General features: G+C 38.0%; 1 protein-coding gene across 3 annotated transcripts in view; it reads right to left on the reverse strand.

The window, feature by feature from the left end:
* Window positions 1-4983: 4983 nt before the first annotated feature.
* sgpp2 (sphingosine-1-phosphate phosphatase 2) overlaps window positions 4984-19348 on the reverse strand; it is a 39759-nt gene continuing 25394 nt past the window's right edge. For all 3 annotated transcript variants that reach the window (XM_063044911.1, XM_063044912.1, XM_063044913.1), the window contains 3 exons: window positions 17758-17937; window positions 11707-11796; window positions 4984-7102 (listed from right to left, as the gene is read on the reverse strand). In XM_063044911.1, coding sequence (XP_062900981.1) covers window positions 6557-7102; window positions 11707-11796; window positions 17758-17937 — 816 coding nt within the window. In that variant the 3' untranslated portion in view covers window positions 4984-6556. The remainder of the gene's footprint in view (window positions 7103-11706; window positions 11797-17757; window positions 17938-19348) is intronic.

Consider the following 19348-nt stretch of genomic DNA (forward strand, 5'->3'; position numbering starts at 1 on the left):
TTATATTTGGATGCATGCAGGGTACAGTATAAGGTAGATGATCTTGTAGTACAGTTAGAAATGAGCAGGTATGACGTGTGTATCACGGAGTCATGGCTAAAACAGGATCATAGTTGGAACTTAACTTCCAAAGATACACATTGTATTGAAAGGACAAGTAAGTAGGCAGAGAGAGTGGAGTGGCTCTGCTGCTAAAAAATAATATAAAATCCAATCCTTAGAAAGAGGTGATATAGGATTGGAAGATGTAGAAGCATTCTGGGTAGAGTTAAGAAACTGCAAGAATAAAAAGAACCTGATGGTAGTTATATACAGGTCTCTGAACAGTAGCCAGGACTTGGGTTGCAAATTACAACAGGACATAGAGAAGGCATGTAAAAAGGGGAATGTTATAATAGTAATGAGGGATTTTAATATGTAGGTAGATTGGAAAAATCAGGTTGGAGCTGGATCCCAAGAGAAGGAATTTGTAGAATGTTTGTGCATTGAACCACTTGGGGAAAAGGAAATTCTGGATTGGGTGTTGTGTAATGAACCAGGTTTTGATTTGGGAGCTTAAGGTAAAGGAACCCTTAGGAGTCAGTGATCACATGACAGAATTCACCCTGCAGTTTGAAAGGGAGAAGCTAAAATCTGATATATTAGTATTACCATGGAGTAAAGGGAACTACAGAGGATGAGAGAGGGGCTGGCTGTAGTTGCTTGGAAGGGGACATTGCAGGGATAACAGCAGAACAACAATAGCAGGAATTTGTGGGAGCAATTTGGAAGGCCCAGGATGGCTTTTTCACATATAAGTATTCTTAAGGGAGGATGAGGCAATAGTGGCTGATATAGGAAACCAGGAACAGCATAAAAGCAAAAATGATGGTGTATAGTATAACAACTATTAGAGGGGAGCTAAGAGAATTGTGAAGCTTTTACTAATCAACAGAAGGCAACGGAAAAAAATAATAAGGAGAGAAAAGGTGAAATATTAAGGTAAGCTCGCCAATAATATAAAAGTGGATACCAAAAGTTTTTTTCAGATATAGAGTAAAAGAGGCAAGAGCAGATATCAGATTTATTCAAGATGGGGCTGGCAAGATAGCACTGAAGGACAAAGAAATGACAGACAAACCTTAAGTATTTTGTATGTCTTCAATGCAGGAGAGACCAGCTGCATGGCAGAAATTCGTGAATATCGGGGAACAAAAGTGAGTTACTAGGAAGAAGGTAGATATCATCTGGACCAGATGTACACCCCAGGGTTCTGAAAGATGTAGCTGAAGAGATTGTGGAAGTATTAGTAGTGATCTTTCAAGAGTCACTAGATTCTAGTATGGTTCCAGAGGACTGGATAATTGCACACATCACTCTACTGTTTAAGAAAGGGAGGAGGCAAAAGACAGGAAATTATAGGCCAATTAGCCTGACTTCAGTTGTCAGAGTCCATTACTAAGGACAAAGTTTTGGGATATGTGGAGGCACATGATAAAATAGGTCAAAGTCAGCATGGTTTCCTGAATAGGAAATCTTTGAGGAAACAACAGGAAGGATAAACAGAGGAGTGTTGGTGAATGTTTACTTGCTGCCACACATGAGGCTGTTTAACATGATATGTGTGCATGTTATTACAGAAAAGATACTAGTATGGATAGGTTGGCTTACTGACAGCAGGCTAAGTGTAGGAATAAAGGGGGCCTTTTCTAATTGGCTGCTGGTGACTAGTGATATTCTGCAGGGGTCACTGTTGGGACTACTTCATGTCACGCTATGTATCAATGATTTGGATGATGGAATTTATGGTACTGTGAAGAAAGTTGCATATGATACAAAGATAGGTGAGTGACAAGTACAGCTGAAGAAGCAGAGTCTGCAGGAAGACGGACAGATTGGGAGTATGGGTAAGGAAGTAGCAGATGAAATACAGTGTAGGGAAGGTATGGTCATGTAATTTGGTAGAAGGATTAAAGGTGTAGGGTATTTTCTAAATGGAGAGAAAATTCAGTAATCAGAGGTGCAAAGGAATTTGGTAGTCCTCGTGCAGGATTCCCTAAAGGTTAAAGGTTAATCTAAAGGTTGCGTCAGTGATGAAAGCAAATGAAATGTTAGCATTCATTTCTAGAAGACTAGAAAATAAAAGCTGAGACTTTAGTCAGCCTGCAGTTGGACTATTCTGTGCAGGTTTGGGCCCCTTATCTAATCACGATGCTGGCATTGCAGAGGGTCCAGAGGAGGTTTACAAGAATGATCACAGGAATGAAAGGGTTAACAAATGAGGAGCATTTGATTGCTCTGGCTAGGTACTCGCTGGGGTTTAGAACAATGAGGGGAATCTCATTGAAACCTATCGAATATTGAAAGGGTAGATGTGGCGAGGATGTTTCCTTTATGGGGTGGTCTAGGACCAGTGGGTACTTCCTCAGAATTCTAAGTCACTGGATATATTTAAAATGTAGGTTGATATGTTCTTGATTAGTCAGGGTGTCAAAGGTTACAGGGAGAGGATGGGAGAATAGGGTTGAGGGTTAATAAGTCAGCTGCGGTGGAATGACGGAGCAGTCCCAATGGCACAAATGGCCTAATTCTACGCCTGTGTCTTATGGTTTTATTTTCCCTTTGTCACAGCGTTTAGCATTGTCAGCCAGAAGTGGCACAGTGGTATAATGATTAGTGTAATGCTACTACAGCGCCATTGATCTGGGTTCAATTCTGCTGCTATGTGCAAGGAGTTTGTACATTCTCTCTGTGACCACAAGTGTCCCCCAGGTTCTCTTGTCTCCTCCCAGATTCCAAAGATGTACGGGTTTGTAGGTTAATTGGTCACATGACTGTAACTGGCTGGTGTAGGATCAGGGGCCAGTTACCATGCACTACCTCTGAAAATGAATTAAAATCAAATGAAAAGTTTAAAAGAGGTTAGTATTTGTTATTCTGTTTAATTCCACTGGGAAGGTAGTGGTTAGTGGCCATTGAACATTTGCAGTTCCCCTAAACTTTATATTTAACCTTTACATTCTGTCTGATTGAACTCCCAAATCATTATCACTACTTTTTCTACTTTCCAGCAATCCCAGCATTATTAGCAAATTTGTATAAATGGCCACTTACTTGTTTGTCATTGATAAATATTATGAATAGTTGTAGGTCCAACATAGATCAGTGTGGAACATTAGTGATTAGTACCACCCACAGAAAGTTAGTTTTAGAAGCAGCCATATTGTTGCTGGTCATACATCGGCCAGATTCAGTAAGGATGATATGCTTTTCTTAAAGGATATTTGTAAGCTAGATAGAAAGTTGCATTGGACAAGAATAATGATCTTGTATTAGCTGCTATTGTACATGCATTAACTTTGCTTTGTGTCACTGGCAGCACTCTCTCAGTGGCAGCTGGGGCATTTAATGCACAATGAACTTTACAGCCAGAAGCAGACTGGAGAGTGGCAAGGTGCTGGCCAATAAAAAGCAGTAGATCTGCATATCTACTCCTGATGGCCCAGCCCACAGCCTTTGGTGAAAAGGAGATGCCACACACGTCTCTTTAGCTGATTGTAGGATATTCAATTAAATAAAATCTCTGGAATGTGGTCTCCCTCGGTCTGCCCTCCTTTGCCCACTAGTCTCTTGCTATCCATATACTCCTCCAGTCCCAGCACCATATCTCACCAGACTACAAAGAAACACATAAGAAGCAGCTAAAGGTGAAAAAAACAGAAGGCATAAAAAAATCCAAAAGACCATTAAAGCCAACCTGATTGTAGTGTGTCCAAGTGTAGCCTTAGTTTTATTTGACCTGTTGGCACTAATTACTTGGCAAGGAGTACATCCACTTGGCAGCTTATGTCTTAATTTGCAGATTTATAAAGTTGGGTAGGGGTGATCAGATTAAAGGATTTTTGTTTTGGCCCAACTCTTCCATCCCAACCAAGATACTTATCTATGACGACCCATTTGGCGGCATCCAGTCTACATCCCTCTACAACCTTCCTATCAATGTGCCTGTCCAAACATTTAAATCTTGTAAATATACCCACCGCTACTATCTCCTTTGGCAGTTTGTTCCACACATCCACCACCAATCGTGAGGAAAGAAATTTCAAGTTACTAGGAGTGAACAAGACCAATAGCATAGAAAGCTCACCAGCCTCTCTACTTCCTCAGGATGGCACGTCCCCTTTGATCCTCACCGTATTTTGGCAATCCACTACAGAAAGCATACGGATGCATTATGGCTTGTATGCCAACTGCTCTACCGAAGACTACAAGAAATTGCAGAGATTGTAAACATGGCCCATCACAGAAACCAAGCCCCCCACTTCATTGGCTCTCTGTCTACACTTCTCACTGTCTCAGTAAAGGAGCCAGCATAATCAAAGATCTCAACTATCCCAGATATCCTTTGCTCTCCCCACCCCCCCAGAAGACAGAAAAGCTTGAAAACATGTATTACCAGGTTCAAGTACAGCTACAATCCAACTAAGATTGTAAGATTATTAAAAGTTTCCCTAGTATGATAAGATGGACTCTTAACCTTTCAATCTAGCTTGTTGAGACCTTGTAACAGCTCCAGAGAAAGGGCAGTGCATTTTATTCTGCACCCCATTATTGTTTTATCTGGTAGGTACTACCTCGATTCACCATTGTAATGAACTAATCCGTATGGACTGTATGCAAGGTAAGTTTTTCCACTGTACCTCAGTACGCATGACAAAAATAAACTAATTTACCATCTATGTGGAAAAACTTGCCCCTCAGATCCTCTTTAGATCTTCCCCTCTCATCTTAAATCGGTGCCCTCAAATTTTAAACTGAGGCAAAAAAGACTATCTACACTTTTTTTGGTCTTCATAATTTTACAAACATTTATAGAATTACCCCTCAGCCTCATCACTTCAGGAGAAAGAGTCCCGATCTATTGCAGTTGCTCTTTAATGGCATGCTTAATTGTTTTTCTCCAAAAAAAAACTCCAACCATGTTAACTTTATGCCTACAAATGGGCAGAATTGTGACTTTAATCTTCACACATTTTATTTTCTTAATTTATTCAATTTTTCTGGAAACATTAACCACTTCCGCTGGATCAATGTAATGAGGAGGACTTAACAATATAACACAATGTCAATACAATTATCTTATGAAAAGGTACAATCAGATTCAGTCTTGCAGTGAACTGCATGGGAGTTCTATGCAATTTAAATTATAAACAAGAAATACTTTTTAATGTGCAATATTTTTTCTACATATAGATGAATCATCTTCAACATATTCCATTAATATATTGGAAGGTACAAATTTTATCATTATCCAAATACAATTCAAAAATTGTACGCAAATTAAGTGAAATCTAATTCACCCCCCCCCCCCACCGCCACAGTATAGAGCAAAAATGCTTTTGAAAATAATCAAGGTGGTATTACACTGAAGTTTTGGAATAACCTCATGCCTTCAGTACAACACATTTTAAGATTCTTTGAGGCCAACACTAGTAAATTATTTTTACAATATTTCCATTATAAATGGAGACATCTATTTGAGAGACTTATTTTGAGTGTCTTTACTAACGTAAAGTATTAATAATTTAGTTACTTCAACTTTGCATAGTTACACCTGATTACACATAAAATCGTGACTAAATGCCCAACTCTCCATTCTCTTTTCAATAATGTCTTTTTTAAAAATCTGTGATAATGATAAAACAGCATTGGATATTTTTCAGTTGAAGGTGCTATATAAATGTACGCAGTTGTTTTTGTAGCAATTATCCAGTCAAAATACAGTATTCAATCTAAAGTGAATCATTTGTGGAATGTAATTTAGTAAGATTTCATTATTGGAAAAGACTGTCTTACTCCAACTGCATTCATGTTACGGAAAAGTTTGTATTCCGAAAGAACTTCATTAGCAATGCTGCATAATCAGATAAACAAACATTTTACATTCTAATGGAAACAAACTTGTCAAATTTGGATCAATGATCTGATTGAAAGAACCTACATATTTATATAGGAAAATTTAACAACTTTTTTTTAAACATGTGATTAGTAGGCCTCAAAAGAAACATTTGCACCTTTCAAAACATAAGTACTTCCCTAGGCATTGTTCCACCCAATGAAGTATTTGAAATGCTGCTACTGCTGTAAATTGCACTGATTTCCAATTACAAATTGACATGAAGTACTTTCAAAGTTTTTTTTAAAATCTCCAATGAAAAGCTATATTTGAGGCACGTTACAGCAGCAGCACATGACAGTAAGGAATGATAGAATGTGGGTTCATATTTATAGCCCCTCATCTCAAACGCATCCGTAGAGAGGAAAAGAAAAGCAAGCGGTGGTGGAATTGCTGGTCTCTTGTGGACTAGTACATCATATTACACACGTATTCTGGACTAGGCTGTCTGGAAACTTGTTGCAACTAAATTTTTAAAAAGGATTTGCATCCTTAAAAATATTTAAAAGGTTGAGTCCTTATAGCATCTACAGGAGATTCCTTTACAGTGGGTCTTCATCAACACATGGAATGCGTCTCATACTCAAAATTTGTAGAGAAGTCGTTCAATGCCATTTATCATCACAATAGTTTGAGTAATTGATACAGCAATGGTACGATTACTGTTGCAATGAAACCAATGGATGAATATGTTGCAAATTTATAGGGCACTTCAATCTCTAGTCTCTTCCTGGCTTCCAGATTATATTCCGTAACATCAAACCAAGCATATAGTACTTTGAGGGAAAGAGTTTTGACAATTAAGCGAGTGGCAACGAGAACAACAATTCCAATGAGAAAGCGTGCACTGGATATCAACGCAACCTCGAGTGTTATAGAAGGTATTTCAAATGGGAGAGATCCTGTGGGCTCATATGTTTGACCATATTGGTAGTTCATCCAAAAGCCAATGGTGCACCCTGATGCCACAGCTAGGATTATGGTGGTGTCTCCCCTGGTTGGGCTGTAATGATCTAATTCTGGATAGTTATAACTCATGAGAAAGGGCATAACTACTGCAATGACTGGAGTTAGGGGACTGGTTAACTGTAGATTATCGAGAATGTTCCAGAAAGGGTATGTCAGGCCCATAAGTACTGCAGTAAGAAGGATTCCACAGATCACATCCTGAAAATGACATAAACAAATTAGAATGCTTTGACCGAATACAGTATTTAATTAAGCTACTACAATGATACATTTTTGAAAAATTCCAAGATAATTTTTTCTAAGTAATTTTCAAGTTATTAGGCCAGATCTCATGCATTATTTATCAACAAATAGTTTTTTCCACCGATTAAGAAGTGTGTCTACGTGATTTTCAACAGCTTTCTGATCAAGTTAGCCATTCTTAATATGTGTGCACTAAAACCAAGAAATCGGAGCAGAGGCTAAACAGCCCCTTGAATTTATTTTTCCAGCTAGTAAGACCTTCCACAAACCGCTACCTTCCCACGCAAAGCCCATATTACATCAATGCTCAAAAATCTGTCAAACTGAATCTTGAATGTATTCAATGATTGCATGTCCAGAGCCCCCAACTTACTTAATAACAATGATTCCTCTCTGAATGACCTGATTCTCATTTGTCTTACATAGCTGAATTCTTATCCTGAACCTATTCTGTCAAACCCTCTGGAGAGTTAGCAAAATCCTCTCCTTCACGCAGAGCCTCTAGGTTTATTCCTCTCAGTTTCCTCTTGTGGATTGATCTCATTACCCCTCTACATTATTTGAACAAAATTTTGTATTTATACGCCATTGCAATAAAGGCTAATGTATTAACAGCCTTCCTGGCTTCAGGTTACCTTTGTAATTATTTGTCAACTTTTTAAAATCGTTTTTTCCACTCTTCCTAGCCAAATAGGAAATGCTATTTTTTTTAAAATATCTGGTCACTACATACCCATGTATCATCAGGGCTCATTTTTTTTCTATCCAGCTTTGTATTAGTATACTTTGATATATTACCTCTGATCCTGTCACCTACAATGTATAGATTGTATACAGCCAAGCACTGGCACTGACACCTTCTCAATCAAAATTGCTCACATATCTAGTTTCTTTTTGTCCATGTCTAATCCTCAGTCTATGCTAATGAGTTCTACTCTTCTAGAACAGGCTTGTGTAGACCCTCATTGAATGCTTGTATTAAGTCCAATACACTACATTTGTTGGTCTTCCCTTCATATTGCTAGTTGCACCTGCTGATAAAATTATTTACTCTATCTTCAACTCAAAAGCATAGCAATCAAAGTAAATGACCCATCGTCTTGTTCTGTAATAATTCATTCCAGCATTTAACTTACTTTCTCTATCCACTTTTAGAGCAATCTGTTTTCAAATTATGCCTTATAAACCACAAGAATCCAAGAATTTGGAAATTATTTAAAGTTATATGATTATTGAAGACGTAGCATAGAAACATTCAGCTCCACCAATCCATACCATCATTTAGCTCCCAATCAAGCCTCATCCTGTCTTTCTGTATCTAAATCTATCCATGTGATCCAACATTCCTTCATTTCCCTTCACAAATGCTTATCCAGCCTCCCTTTAAATCATTTACACAATTTGTTACAGCTACTCCCCATGGTAGTGAATTCCACATCATCATCCTTTCTTTCTTCCAAATTATAAACTTTAGTTTATGGTGAATCTCTTCTGACTAAGCTCTTGCACTCTTTCAAAACTGTTTTACATTTTTACAGACATCTGTTAGGTCAGCCCTCTGCTTTCAGTTCTCAAGAAAATAAACAATTCTATCTTTCTTCTTTGGATATGCCTGATCATACATTTTTGATATTCTTTTAAAATCCTCTCTGCACCCTTCCATTCTGTTTTATATACCTTTTGTGGTATTCCAATCAGAACAATGTGCAGGACTGGAGGTGTGGTGTAACTAATTTTTGATAAAAGCTTATCTTAACTTTATTTCCCAATTCTATCACTCTACAAAACCAAGAGCTTGGTTTACCCTGACCCTGCCAGCCTGTGGCACAACTTCAGTAATTTGGTCCATTTGAACTCTAGGATTCCTTTCCTCTTCTACCCCATTTTGTAAGCAATTTCCCTATTCTTCCTTCTTTTATCTGTGTTGGACCTCTAATTATTTGTCTGCCATTAATACCCACCAGTGATTTGTTGCAAGCCTCCTCAGTGTTGACTGCTCAATACCCAGCCCTGCTAAAGTATCAAACTAGGAAATATTGATTTTAATTCCAGAATTTAAATCATTAATGTACATTGTGAATAGGAGTTACAGCAATACACAATTAACTACATTCTTCCCTTATGAATTTCTACACTTCGCCTCCACTTTCCTCTTTCTATTACATCCAATGCATCTACTTTCTCTGCAGCTACTGTTATTTTCTAGGCTATAAAGCCATACAGTCCAGGCAGCTTTTATTGCAGTGCTACTGGCTTCACAACTGAACTCAAAGCAGTTCTTGTTTTACATTTGCAGATTTGAATGCACTGTCCATTTTAAATGAGTGGTTAGCTCAGAGCAAGGCCTTTAGTTAAGATGATCCACCACCTAGATTGAAGACACTGAAGTCAATTGATATCTTGATGGAGATAATAAATCAGCACTGATTTTGAGTCATTCTTGTAACCTATAGAGCTATACCAGCAGGGGTATTCTGGAGCCAATTTTTTGAGCAATAGAGACAGATGACCTTGAAGCAGGGAATATATCAAACCTGCATTAGGATACATTAATACAGAATTTACTCAGACCTGAAATAATAATTGTTCAAACAGGAAACTAGGGGATTGCCATGCAATTAAAAATGCAATGCAGAGAGAAAAGACAAACTATGAATGTAAGCTATGCAATAATATAAAAAAGGATACCAAAAGATTTTTCAGAATATTGAAGAGTAGAAGAGAAGCAAAAGTGGATATTACATCGCTCGAAAATGACACTAGTGAGGTAGTAATAGGGACAAGAAAATAGTGAACGAACTCAACAAGTCTTACCAGCAGCATGACAGAAATACAAGAGAGCCTGAGGGGCAGAAGTAAGTGTATTTGCTATTTCTAAGGAGAAGGTGCTTGAGACACAAAGGTCTGAAGGTAAATAAGTCACTTGGACCAGATGGACGATACCCCAGTGTTCTAAAAGGGGTAGCTGAACAGATTCTGGAGACATCAGTAGTGAATTTTCAAGAAACACTAGATTCTGTAATGGTTCCGGAGGACTGGAAATTTGCAAATGCCTCTCCTCTCTTTAAGAGGGGAGGGAGGCAAAAGACAGGAAATTATAGGCAAGTTAGTTTGACTTCAGTGGTTGGGGAGATGTTGGAGTCCATTACTATGGGTAAGATTTCGGGGTACTTGGAGGTAAATGATAAGTAGGCCAAAGTTAGCATTGTTTCCTTAAGCCTGACACATTTGATGGAATTATTTGAGGAAATAACAAGCAGAATAGAGAAAGGAGGGTCACTGGACGTTGTTTACTTGGATTTCAGAAGGCCTTGACAAGGTGCCACACAAGAGACTGCTAAACACGATAAAAGCCTGTGACATTACAGGAAAGATGCTAGAGTGGACAGGTGATTGGTTGACTGGCATGAGACAAAGACTGGGAATAAAGGGGATCTTTTCTGGTTGGCTGCCAGAGACTAGTGTTATTCTGCAGGGCTTTGTGTTAGGACCATTTCTTTTCATGTTAAATGTCAATGATTAGGATGACAGAATTGATAGCCTTGTGGCCAAGTTTGGAGATGATTCAAAGATAGGTGGAGTGGCAGCTAATTTTGAGGAATCAAGGAGCCTACAGAAAGACTTGGACAGATTAGGGGAAAAGGCAAAGAAGTGGCAGGTGGCATACGGTGTAGGGCAGTTTATGGTCATGCATTTTGATAGCAGGACTAAAGGCATTGACTATTTTCTAAACAGTGGTCAAATTCAGAAATCAGAGGTGCAAAGGGACCTGGGAGCCCTTGTGCAGGATTATCTAAGGATTAATTTGCATGTTGAGTCAGGAATAAGGAAAGCAAATCCAATGTTAGCATTCATTTCAAGAAGACTAGAACATTAAAGCTGAGGATTTATAAGGCATTGGTCATACTGCTTTGGTGTATTGTGAGCATGTTTGGGCCCCTCATCTAAGAAAGGATGTGCTGGCTTTGGAGAAGTTCCAGAGGATGTTCACAAGAATGATCCTGGAATGAAAGGGTTAATGTACAAGGAGCATTTGATGGCTCTCAGCCTCTATTTGCTGATGTTTAGAAGAATGAGGGCGAATTACATTGAAACCTATCGAATATTGATAGATTGGACATGGAGAGGTTATTTCCTCTAGTGGGGGAGTCTAGGACCAGGGCCACATATCAGAATAGAGATACATCCCTTTAAAACAGAGATGAGTAGGAACTTCTTTAGCCAGAGAATGGTGAATCTATAGCATTCATTACCACAAATGGCTCTGGAACTAAAGTCATTGGGTGTATTTAAAGCGGAGGTTGTTAGGTTCTTGATTAGTAATGCCATTGGGGAAAAGGCAGGAAAAAAAAGGGGCTGAGAGGGATAATAAATCATCTAATATTGAATGGTGCAGCAGGCTTGATGGGCTGAATGGCCTAATCCTGCTCCTATGTTTTATGTCTTGTTGTTGATTTACCATCAACAAATGTTTATTCATTTGCTTTGTTCACCTTTGTTTCAAATACTTTTCTTCAGGTGACAGGTAAAATACTAACAAGCCAACCTTTATCTCTTACCAGCACAGTGTGCATTCCTGTGTAGAGCCTGCTCAGTGAGACCAGGGTCGAGAGTGCTGTAGAAGCCATTAGTCCTAATACAAATGAATACTGCAAATCAAGTAAACATCAGGTCAAATCACTTAGAAAAATAGATTAATTATTCAGAACAGTCAAGTTTCAAGTGGTGATTAAGATTTAGAATTGCCCTAAGCATTCTAGGAGCAGTGTTTTAAAAAGTCTTCTAATTTAAGCATCAAAACATTGCTATAAAACATGGAAGTAACTTGAAACAGGGAGGAGTAGGGATAACTATATTAGAAAATAATATACATTTTCAACTGTCTCTAAACAGAAGAGCATAATCTTTGCAATTATATTGAATAAATTTATTGAAGAAAAACTAAACATTCAATATTTCATGAATGACTACAGCTAGGTAAGTTACCCTTGCAGAATTTCAAATTTTCCACAGACAAACATATGGAAATGTCATCTGAGGGAATATGAATGGAAGAAATAAAAACATTATGCAATTTTTGTGATATGAGTGGTGTATGGGAATATCATTTTTTTAAATATTTGATGCTGCTTGACATTTGATTTCATTGATCAAAGGCAATACCTACTGTTTTGTTTGACCTCAAGAATGCTTGAAAAGATAATTAGTCCTGGCAATGAATAATTTAAATAGTATTTGATATGGTTTTAATGGTAATCAAACCAACGATGTGCAAGCTTGCTTGGCACTCTGCTGCTGGTCAGATTGAAAAGCCAGCCAACAATCTGGCACTGGCATATAGCCAAATCGTAAATTGTAAAACATCTGCACTAACATTTCACACTGGGCTGGCATGGAAGTCCTTGCTTCTTCCTGGAACGTTATGTCTAGCGAATCTCATTTTGAAGTCCTTCACCAGATTGAACTCGTTCTCACATTTAACATCTTCTCCTTTAAGACCACTCATTTCTTAAAATTACTGAAGGATCCAGCAGGTATCCAGACTATGCCTGTATCTTTCTGAGATACATTGGACAGTCCTTGCTTCAAACCTACTCACTTCAGCATTCTGAATGAACTGTTTCCTCAATGACTCTACGTCCATCTTTACCAAAATATTCTAATGGAACTGTGAAGGTACAGTATCACCAGCTGCCCTTTCAGCTCTTCCTTTCCTATCAACTAGGAACCCAAGCTAATATTTCAGGCGAATTTCTTCCAATTTAGTGCTACCACAATGTGAGCTACTTTATTTTAGAGAAAGCAATCACAGTTTGTGTAATGGCCTTGCAAAACATATCCATCCAGTCCAAGTGGTGATCCTGATGTTACAGTTGCCTGTCATTTTAATTCTCCGTCCTACTCCCACTGACACATCTTTAATCTCCAACCTTGTGCCAAAGAGGCCAAATTCAAGGTCAAAGAACAACAGCCCATTTTCTTTTTGGCCACATTATTGATCTCAAAACACAGAAAAATTCACTTAACTTACTTTTTCAGTTTGTATCTTTCCAGTATTGCTCCAGACAGATTAGTTGGGATTAACAAATCCTCTGCTTTCTCTGTCAGCCATTGGAGCCATGAGTCTACCTTGGTCTCTATCTTATCAGAGACATTCCCTTGGTTCTCTCCACACTCTTCCCTGCAGCTTAAAACTCATTTACATGATATCCTAATTCATTGACTTGAAACATTTAACTCCATTTCTCTCCCTGCTGTTGCTGCCTGACTTGAATGGTTCCAGCCTTTTCTCTTTTTATTACACAAAACATGTGTTTCTTAAGAAAAGAGCAAAATAATTGCTTCTGATTCAAATATATTGACTTGTAAACACATGTAATATTGAATCCAATGTGCATAAAATGCTGGAGGAACTCAGCAGGTCAAGCAAGCAGCATTCGCTGAATTTCTTGTGTTTGTAATATTAAATAGTTCCTTAATAAATGGTTTTAAAATATGATCCTTTAATGATTTTATGCAAAATATATTATTTCTTCCTTAATGTATATTCAGTAGCTATCATAAATATGATCAAAGAGAAGATTAGAATTAATGTTTGTTAAATTAATATAATAGAATTAGAAGGAAACATGGGGAAGTGACAGCTTATTTCTGTACTAAACATTTTTCTGGAAGCAGTATTTCAAATGTTAATTTGGAGTAAATATTCTTTAATAATTTTATTTCAATTACTCTTTCCAAGTTATGGCTTAACATTTTGACCTTTCACTGCTACAAAAATCAGTCCTACTGCAAAGTCTGGTGCAGATGAGATAAAAAAAATGAATGACCTTGAATCTGCAAGTCATCGTTTAAAAACAGTTGCCAAATCCCATGAACTTCCTTTGCCTCTAACAGTTTCTTAAAAGGCAAACGTACTTAAAAAAATTTTATTATACATTAAAAATCTTAATAATTGGTGGTTGTCAATTAAAAACAAAGATCTGAGTGCTGGATTTTGTGAAATGTATTACAGTGCAGATCTGAAATGCAATTAAGAATCACTATTTAGATGGTATTAATTTGATCAGCTGACAATTTATTTGTTAATTATTTAATAAATGTTACCTTGTTACAGAATTCATTTGTAATGATTCTCATAGTCCCCAAGGTCCACTTGCGTATTGTTTAATGAGAAATAATTTAGTTGAATCTCCAGTACCTCAACCACTTACTACTGCCATCAGATAATAGAAACATAGAAACAGAAAACCTACAGCACAATACAGGCCCTTCGGCCCAAACGGTGTGCTGGACATGTCCTTACCTTAGAACTACCTAGGGTTACCCATAGCACTCTGTTTTTCTAAGCTCCATGTATCCATCCAGGTGTCTCTTAAAAGACCCTATTATTTCCTCCTCCACTGCCACCGCTGGCAGACCATTCCACGCACTCACCACTCTCTGCATAAAAAAAACTTACCCCGGACATCTCCTCTGTACCTACTTCCAAGCACCTTAAGACTATGTCCTCTCTTGCTAGCCATTTTAGCCCTGGGAAAAAGCTTCTGACTATCCACATGATCAATGCTTCTCATCATCTTGTACACCTCTATCAGATCACCTCTCATCCTCCATTGCTCCAAGGAGAAAACGCCAAGTTCACTCAACCTATTCTCATAAGACATGCTCCCCAATCCAGGCAACATCCTCTGTACCCTTTCTATGGTTTCCACATCCTTCCTGTAGTGAGGCGACCAGAATTGAGCACAGTACTCCTAGTGGGGTCTGACCAGGGTCCTATATAGCTGCAACATTACCTCTCGGCTCTTAAACTCAATCCCAGGATTGATGAAGGCCAATGCACCGCATGCCTTCTTAATCACAGAGTCAATCAGCATAGCAGCTTTGAGTGTCCTATGGATGGACCCCAAGATCCCTCTGATCCTCCACACTGCCAAGAATCTTGCCATTAATGCTATATTCTGCCATCATATTTGACCTACCAAAATGAACCACCTCACCCTTATCTGGGCTGAACTCCATCTGCCACTTCTCAGCCCAGTTTTGCATCCTATCAATGTCCCACTGTAACCTCTGACAGCCCTCCACACTATCCACAACACCCCCAACCTTTGTGTCATCAGCAAATTTACTAACCCATCCCTCCACTTCCTCATCCAGGTCATTTATAAAAAATCGCAAAGAGTAGGAGTCCCAGAACAGATCCCTGAGGCACACCACTGGTCACCGACCTCCACGCAGAATATGACCCATCTACAACCACTCTGTCTTCAGTGGGCAAGCCAGTTCTGGTTCCACAAAGCAATGTCCCCTTGGATCCCATGCCTCCTTACTTTCTCAATAAGCCTTGCATGGGGTACCTTATCAAATGTCTTGTTAAAATCCATATACACTACATCTATGGCTCTACCTTCATCAATGTGTTTAGTCACATCCTCAAAAAATTCAATCAAGATCATTGCCAGAGGCTCAGCAATCTCCTCCCTCGCTTCCCACAGTAGCCTGGGGTACATCTCATCTGGTCCCGGTGACTTATCCAACTTGATGCTTTCCAAAAGCTCCAGCACATCCTCTTCCTTAATATCTACATGCTCAAGCTTTTAAGTCCACTACAAGTCATCCCTACAATCGCCAAGATCCTTTTCCACAGTGAATAATGAAGCAAAGTATTCATTAAGTACCTCTGCCATCTCCTCCGGTTCCGTTCACACTTTTTCACTGTCACACTTGATTGACCTATTCTTTCACGTTTTATCCTTTTGCTCTTCACATACTTGTAGAGTGCCTTGGGGTTTTCCTTAATCCTGTCTGCCAAGGTCTCCTCATGTGCCCTTCTGGCTCTCCTAATTTCCTTCTTAAACTCCTTCCTGCTAGGCTTATAATCTTCTAGATCACTATCATTACCTAGTTTTTTTGAACCTTTTCTAAGCTCTTCTTTTCTTCTTGACTAGATTTACAACAGCCTTTGTACACCACGGTTCCTGTACCCTACCATCCTTTCCCTGTCTCATCGGAACATATTTACGCAGAACCCCACTCAAATATCCCCTGAAACATTTGCCACATTTCTTCTGTGTGTTTCCCTGAGAACATCTGTTTCCAATTTATGCTTCCAAGTTCCTGCCTGATAGCCTATTTCCCCTTAGTCCAATTAAACATTTCCCTAACTTGTCTGTTCCTATCACTCTCCAATGCTATGGTAAAGGAGTTAGAATTATGATCACTTTCTCCAAAATACTCTCCCACTGAGAGACCCAACACCTGACCAGGTTCATTTCCCCAATACAACATCAAGTACAGCTTCTCGTCTTGTAGGCTTATCTACATATTGTGTCAAGAAACTTTCCTGAACACACTTAACAAACTCCATCTCATCTAAACCCTTCACTCTAGGGAGATGCCAATCAATATTGGGGAAATTAAAATCTCCCACCACAACAACCTTGTTATTATTACTCCTTTTCAGAATCCGTCTCCCTATCTACTCCTCGATAATAATGCACCTTCATTAAAAAAAACTTTTCCCAAATTAAACATAATGAAATTAGATTGTAACTAAAATATTAATTTGTTTCTCCTTTAATATGGAAGGGTCAAAATAAAATTCACATGCTCTGATGAATCTTTAGAAGGACTCCCATTCTCTTTAGCCTCTGAGTGGGTAGCTCAGAGATCCGGGATTACATCTGTTGATCTATTGCTTGCATCATCATTTGAGTTGTTTATTGTTGAGACCTGCAATTTCCCACTCATTAATGTGACAAGTTGTAAAAAGCAACTGCCAATTATTCCCTAGTAACACAAGAAAATATATAAAGCAAATGACGGAAAAAAAACAAATATGTTGCTCAATTATATAAAGCACATGGAAAGAGAAATGAATAATATTTGGGCAGAACTAGAAAATGTGATATCACACATTTAAATCTAATACAAGCACAAAATATGGATTAATTTCCCCCCCCCCCAAAGTGGATGAGTGAAGCTTGTATTAGCAAAAATAATTTACTGAAACCCTGTGGAAGAACACCATATACAGTAAAATATTTGTTGGTAACAAACTGATAAACTACAAATGTAGATAAGTAAGAATTTATCATTGGTGGGTAGCACTGAACATGGACATGAAATTGATAGTCCATTGTCTGAATTTTCAAAATTTGATTCTATTGAAATTTTGGAATTGCAGTACTAAAGACACTTCCTACTTACAGTGGGATTGGTGCTATTATAGACGAATTTCTAGACTTGGAATGAAAATTCTTTGGAACAGGCCAATTTGAGTTTATTCAGATTTAAATATACTTTTGTTTCAGCTCTGCAGATTGCTCTTTCTTTTGCAACACACCAAATAATCATAAGCGGATTCTGTTAAGTGAACTCATGATGTCAAAACAATGGTAGTTATCAGCAAATGCCTCCTGGAAATTCAAATTGAAACAATGTAAACCATCTTTAGTGAGAAATGATTAATCTTATGGGATAGCTTGTAAAATTAAGACAGGAATCCCTTTTAATAAAGGTGAATCCTTCAACTGACCTTAAAACTCAATATTTCTAGTTATCTTATTTATAATTTTGAGTCATTTGTCAAATACATTTCTTACCTTGTATCTGTACATGGTAGCAATTAGGAATGTAAAGGAAATAGCAGTGGCTGCCATAGCATGGGTTGATGGCATACCATACTCTGCATCAACTCTGGTTTCCAACTTTATAACGGGTGGGGATGATGGACGTGGCCATTTGATGATATCTTTGGAGGCCTGTCCCAAATACATAACGATCTGTCAAAACAGATACAGAAAAAAAACTGGTGTTCATGAAGGTGTAATGTATTTCATTGTTACTTTTATTTCCATTCTGATAGATTCTTTGTACTGGTTAACTTAGCATTTATAAATCTATCATTTCAGAAAGAAAAAATGGGAACAGGGCTTGAATTTATTTAACCACCTCAGGACATCCCAGAGCATGCTGGAACTGCTGTTAAAATGTACTGACTTGCAGAGGAGAAAGGTTCCAAGTTATGGCCAACATTAGAATTCATTTTACTTAATTCAAATTGTCAGTTTACCTTCCTTTATTGCTCTCTCTATAAATGTCATCCTGATGACTAACTGCTAGAAAACTGCCCAGCTGAGTAGAAAGATGAAAATAAGTCTCCAAAATTATGTTTTTTTTGCTACAATTAGAGATGCCAAAATTAGTCTTAATGCTAACAAATCACGTGGATAGTTAATATCCAGAAGTAGCAGCTGCAAAGCTTTACAAAGATGAATAGTCTGTTAAGTTCCAAAGATATGAAAAATATGCCTGTTGTATTCTGTGTCAGCTCCACAGGCTTCGTGGAAGTCTACATCTTAAGCATTATTCCCTTTAAGCTGCGCGGGTGCATGGCTGTGCAGTAATTGAAATGCTCCTGCACACATAGACTTTGTCGTGCAGCTGGAAAATATTTACGAAATGTGAAAGATTTCCTTTGTTGTATTGTGTTCCACTCTAGCCTTCAATTAATAAATAAAATCAAAGTATGTGATTTTTCAGTTTTGATTCCAAATATACATATTACAAAAATAACATTTAAAGTGCTGTGCGTGTTTCAGGCCATGCGAAAACTTCCTGCTCAAAGTAATAGTTTAAAAAAAATTTCAGTGAGGTGGCGGCACTTGACATCAATTAAATAAATAAATGCACTGTGAACGCCAGTTCAGAGGTGCCGTTGCCCGTGTGGTTGGTCCACACAGCCGTAAAAATAATTAGAGAGAACGTCGAAAGGTGATAAAATGAGAACACATTTCTGCACCTAAAAATGTCACTGAAAACAGACCACACATGCATATAAAAAAATTAATGTTGAGGAGAACTTTAACTGAATTGAATCATTTAAGCAAACCTGAAAATTCATATAATGGATTTGTCACTTGAAACAGATAAGAATGAGAAAAGCATCTGCAATGATAAAATACTTTTCTCATCCACACTTCAATGTCTTTTCTTACTAATTTCTAGTACCAATTTCACTTGAATTCCACAAACAATTACACTGCATGCTGTTATCTCCTTATTCAGAGTTCTCCATTCTGAATATTTGATTCTGTGTTACTAATGCCGATCTTACAACCATAATACTATAATAAATATCAGATCCTTCCTTTTATTCTATTCTCCTAGAGGACCATGACCTTTGTCATAGGG

This window comes from Mobula hypostoma, chromosome 4 (assembly GCF_963921235.1).
Source record: "Mobula hypostoma chromosome 4, sMobHyp1.1, whole genome shotgun sequence".
In the NCBI taxonomy this organism is placed as follows: Eukaryota; Metazoa; Chordata; class Chondrichthyes; order Myliobatiformes; family Myliobatidae; genus Mobula; species Mobula hypostoma.